This window comes from Chiloscyllium plagiosum, chromosome 24 (genome assembly GCF_004010195.1).
Source record: "Chiloscyllium plagiosum isolate BGI_BamShark_2017 chromosome 24, ASM401019v2, whole genome shotgun sequence".
Taxonomy (NCBI): domain Eukaryota; kingdom Metazoa; phylum Chordata; class Chondrichthyes; order Orectolobiformes; family Hemiscylliidae; genus Chiloscyllium; species Chiloscyllium plagiosum.
Window position 1 is genome coordinate 3,190,040 of NC_057733.1, and position 5,518 is coordinate 3,195,557.

Here is a 5,518-nt window from a genome sequence, read left to right on the forward strand (position 1 = left end):
CTATGACAAGTTCATTTTTTACTGCATCTTTCCATAATCTGTCTATATTTTTTTCCCAATGCTTTGCTGGCTACTGAGGGCCCATAATCCTATCAGAGTAATGGTGCCATCTTAGTTTTGAGCTCTATCCATGTTGCCTCAGTGGATGACCCCTCCAGTATACCCTCTCTGAGTGCATCTGTGATGTTCTCCCTGATTAGTAATGCAACTTTTCCACCTCTTTTACCTTCTTCTCCATATCATCTAAAACAACGAAACTCTAGAACGTTGAGCAGCCAGTCCTGTCCTTGTCTCAACCAAGTTTCTGTAATAGCCACAACATCATAGTCCCATGTACTGATCCAGGCTCGAAACACATCTTACCTACAATACTCCTGGTGTTGAGTGGATGGGGGTGAGGGTGAAACATAGGCACAGGGTTAAGGTCAATGTCAGGGTTGGTGCTCAGATTAGGGTGGGGATGAGGATGACGGTTATGGTTAGGGTAGGGTTTAGGGTGACACTATCATTTCTAAGTTACACTATCATTCCAGTGAATTAATTTGTATAGTCCCCAGGGCTTCTATATCTAGCTAATATCAGTTTTGGGGAAACATCTAGAAACAATTATTTGTTCCACAATATCTTGATCATCCAGAGTAACTCCTTGGTTTAAATTTGAACAAGCATTAGTAGTTAACTGTCAGTCATCATCTAAATGGTGCATTCTCCATGGCAATACTTGTACTAAGCAGAGTCCACTCTTCAGCCAATCAACACTCTTTTTATACAGAGTAAAACTGCTTTTCTTCATTTCAGTGGTATTCTTGTGAATTGTCTGATGAATTGTGAATTAGCCCTATCAGTCCTCACTTTCTCTTAATTGGCCTAATGTGTGCAAATTGAAAAACTTCCAAAAACCGGCTTTTGTTCAGCAACAGCAAAACTGGCTCACGACTCACCTGTGCACTGATGAAGACGGCTTCCACAATGGGATAAACCACTTTCATTGTATCGGCACTATCAATGTTCTGAAGGTAATAGCCGGCCTTGAAAGTATCGAGCACAACACTGCAGACCCCGAACAGCACCACTGCTCCTGAAATCAGACCAAGAATGCAACTGATTCCTGCAGCTCTGATGGGGACAATATCGAGACGTTGTTAACCATGGTCAAATCAGCGAGCCCCAACAATTCCATTACTCCAGTCAGAAATAAGAAACTTTCATTTCATCATAACCGCAATTGCTCATTGCCATGTCAAATTTTAATCCCATCAAGTATTTACTAAATGAAGGATGCTACATCGAAACAGAAGACTGTGGATTTAAATTCAGTGGATGACAGGAGAGAGAGAGAAACCCTGGAATGTCACATGTGATGTCAAGTAAAACTTCAAGGAATTGAGTTTAAAAGGGAGAAACATACTGCAAACTGAACTGTACTCCTCTAGGAATTATTTCAGACTGAGATTTATTTTGGCAGAAACGACAGCGTTCTGGGTGAGATGTTTTGTGGTTTCTCCTTACAATAATAAATAAGGAAAGGAGTTAAGAACCAATTCACCCGTGCTCTGTGGATGCTCATGGGAGGAAGGCTGTCTATGAACTGATATGCTCATAGATACAAGAGGGTTCAAGTAGTGTACTCATGCATGAGCCTGGGTTTGAGTGCTGGAGGGCTGTGAGGATCATAGTCACTAATCACCCCTGCATTGCAAGCAAAGGACTATTTCACTCTGAGCTTGAGAACCCAGGGCATGAAGATACAGTTCAGAGAAGTTTCAACCAATCTGCAAAGCCATGTCTCTCAACATTGTCTGCTCAATGTCCATTCTCCAACCATCTATTTTTCACAAATGACCCAGAGACTGAACTGTGCATGTTTTAACTTCACTTTTGGATTGACTCCTTTATTCTAAGCTGTATGTTTGTGTATAGTATTATTATTACTGCTTGCATTTACTAACTAATAAACCTACTCTTGGGTTAATTAAGGAAAACCTGGTTAAATTGTTCCTTTAAAACATCTGTTTATTTGTGTTTGAGAGAAGAGTATCCACACGGGATTCATGTAAATGTAACTTAACCTCATTGCACCCAACCAAGGGGGCTGATGGCGAAAGCATGGGAACCTGTTCAACTCTCCTCAGCTGGGAATTTAGTGTTTTGAGGTGTCCCGTCTGGAACCCTTAACGAATTGGGAAAATTGGCCAGGACCAGCTGTAACATTTCTAATGTGACCTTCACTCCCTCAGGGTTTCACAGCATAGTCATTGTCAGAAACACAGCAACCAATTTGCCGCAGCTAGTTCCACAACAGTAATGTGAACAGATCATCTGTTTTGGAGACATTAATTGATAAATACAATGAGGACACCAGGGAGATCTTCCCTGGCACAGTGGCTCAGTTGTTAACACTGTGGCCTCACAGCGCCAGGGACCTGAGTTCAATTCCAGCCTCAGGCAACAGTCTGTGTGAAGTTCGCACATTCTCCTCGTGTCTGCGTGGGTTTCCTCCTGGTGCTCTGGTTTCATCCCACAATCCAAAGATATGCAGGTTAGGGTAGATTGGTCATGCCTAATTGCCCATGGGACCCATGGCTTAGTGAGTTAGCCAGGGGAAATGCAGGGTAAGAGGGATAGGGTAGGAGTGTACGTCTGTGTAGGATGTTCTTTGAAGGGTCGGTGTGGACCCAATGGGCTGAATGGCCTCCTTCCATAATGTAGGGATGCTATGATCTTCTTCAAACCTTACATGCCAATTTGCTCCTAACTTGCTGTACGTTCTGTTCACCATGACTAAGGCTGCCATCTTGGTGACATTGCCTGATCTTGCCCTCCCACTCCTTGCTGCAGCTTAGCTGCTGCTGAAACTCTCTATCACCTCTGGATTTGAACGTTTTAACTTTAGATTCCTGATCTTCTTTACAAATCCCTGCACTGATTGGCTTCCTATAATTCTGAAACTCTCCAATAGCTCAACAGTCATCTAATTCCTGTCTCTTTTCCAACCGGCCTTTTTCTTGCACCATCATTGTTGGCTGCGTGTTTGATTATCAGGTTCCCAAACTTTAATGATGTGACATTTTTTAAATCACTGTCTTATTAGGAAATGAAAGAAAAAAATAAACAGGCTGCTGATGTCAAGGAGAGTTTAAAAAATTCACTGTTCTAATGGTTTTAATCACTGTTCATTGACACTTGCAAATGTCCTGATTTCCAGAGTATTAAAGTTATTTCAGCAAAGGGTTCTGAGATCACAGTTTGATTGACGGTTCAAACAGGCTTCTAAAGGATTAGCTGTGTTTAATGTAGGGTAATGAATAAAAGTTTCTTTTTATAAGAGGTTAACCACTTGAAATCTGCAAGGTTTAAAAGGCTTTGATCTTCTGCTAATGGTAATACAGTCATTTCATCTCAGTGCTCTAGTTGAGGTCTGCCCAGGGTGGGTAATGGGTGAATTTGCATCGTGTGTGTAAGGGATAGATTGACAAGAGGCTTTAAAGGCCATAGGTGGGTGGGGAATGTGAATTGGTAATAAGTTGCTGTGGAGGTTGGAGGTGACGTGGGGACTGTGTGGAGTTGCAGTGATGGATGGGGCTGGAGACTCCAGAATGGAGCCACCCTACTGGACCAAAGACCCAGAAAAGTGAGGGGGAGCCTTTGAACCAGCCCAGAGGGAGTTGGGGGTGATGAATGTTGTTTGGTCTCCATGGGGATGTGGGGAGGACAATGACTATTTCTGGAATCCGTCCAGGTGGAGTTGAAAATGCCGTGATCTTACCATCATCAAGCAAAGCCTGCACACCTCACAGGGGTGTATTTCAGTCTTGGCAAGTAGAACCCGAGGAAGGGGCATTTATCCCTCGCTGAACCCTCCTCTCTTCGCGTATTTCAACAAAGCACAAGCTGCCAGTATTTCTCATCACTTTGTGCCCTTCCTCACTGAGCTCTCTCCTTTGTTCCTCACTGTTTCTCCAGTCCTTCACTGAGATCTACACCCCTACAGCACAATGTACTGCATCCAATCCTGCAGAAAACCCCATGTGGATATTGTCGACTGCTAACAGGCTATAACCTCATCGCTCACCCCGCAGCCAGATGGCACCGGCGTGGTGATCCTGGTGAGGAACAAAGTGGGTCATGGATTTATGGAACGTCATCCAGCCGACAGCCAGGGCACTGAGGACCATGAGGAGGATCAGGACATGGGTCCCTGGCACAGCAGCACTATTGAAGACAGCACTGAGCGTGATGGCAGTTCCCAGGAACACAATGTTCATGGCCAGGAGGCCAGACAGGAGCTTGCTGCTTTTCTCAGCTGCTGGCCTGGCCTGGCAGGCTGCCTCACTCCCCACCATCACCTCATCGGGCAGGCTTGTTTCTGTTGTTCCGGCTTCCTCTTTTCCAGCCATTTTCTGAGCTTTCTCACACTCCGAGCAGCTGCTTCTGGAAGAGAGAAAAGGCTGAGTACTGGATAATGACTAGGGCTGGGGTGGCGGGATATACAAAGAGTGGTCATTAATAACAGGGTGTCCTTTTATCACTGAGTCATAGAGTCATACAGCATGAAAACAGATCCTTCAGTCCAACCAATCCACGGTAAGCATAATCCCAAATTAAACTCGCCCTACATGCCTGCACTTGCCTGTATCTCTCCAAACATGTCTTATTTATGTACTTACCTTCATGTCTTTTAAACATTGTAATTGTACCTGCATCTACCACTCAGCTGGATATTCATTCCACACACAAACTACTCCCTGTGTCAACAAAATGCCCCTCATGTGTTCCTTACATTTTTCTCCTCTCAGCTTAAAAATATGCCCCCAGTTTTGAACACCCCAATCCTAGTGGAAAAAGCACCAGCTATTCATCTTACCCTTCCTGATTTTATAGACCTATAAAAGGGGACCCTTCAACCTCCTACCCTCTATTGGAAACAGTTCCAGCCTCTCCTTATTGATTAGATTCCCTACAATGTGGAAACAGGCCCTTCAGCCCAACAAGTCCACACTGGCCCTCTGAAGAGTGACCCACCCAGACCCATTTCCCTCTGACTAATGCACCCCTGAACACTATGGGCAATTTAGCATGACCAATTCACCTGACCCTCACAGCTTTGGACTGTGGGAGGAAACCGGTGCACCCGGAGGAAACCCACACAATGTGCAAACTCCACACAGACAGTTTCCTGAGGCTGGAATTGAACCTGGGACCCCCAGGTGTTGTGAGGCAGCAGTGCTAACTACTGAGCCACCCTACTCAAACTCCCAGAGACTGAATCCCTCACATGAGCAAATGAATCCTATTCAAAGTTTGAGAGAAGATTTGTAGCTTGGGTGCTCGTTGTTGTGGTTCTGTTCGCCGAGCTGGGAATTTGTGTTGCAGACGTTTCGTCCCCTGTCTAGGTGACATCCTCAGTGCTTGGGAGCCTCCTGTGAAGCGCTTCTGTGATCTTTCCTCCGGCATTTGTAGTGGTTTGAATCTGCCGCTTCTGGTTGTCAGTTCCAGCTGTCCGTTGCAGTGGTCGGTA

The 5,518-nt window shown here is 44.9% G+C and overlaps 1 protein-coding gene across 3 annotated transcripts in view; it reads right to left on the reverse strand.

Moving 5' to 3' along the window:
* The window catches only part of LOC122561909 (proton channel OTOP3-like), a 29,079-nt gene that overhangs the window by 21,719 nt on the left and 1,842 nt on the right, over window positions 1–5,518 (reverse strand). For 2 of the 3 annotated variants that reach the window (XM_043714235.1, XM_043714234.1), the window contains exons 2-3: window positions 4,073–4,431; window positions 942–1,078 (exon numbers count right to left, since the gene is read on the reverse strand). In XM_043714235.1, the coding sequence (XP_043570170.1) occupies window positions 942–1,078; window positions 4,073–4,397 (462 nt within the window). In that variant the 5' untranslated portion in view covers window positions 4,398–4,431. The remainder of the gene's footprint in view (window positions 1–941; window positions 1,079–4,072; window positions 4,432–5,518) is intronic. The other variant, XM_043714236.1, reaches the window with a different exon arrangement.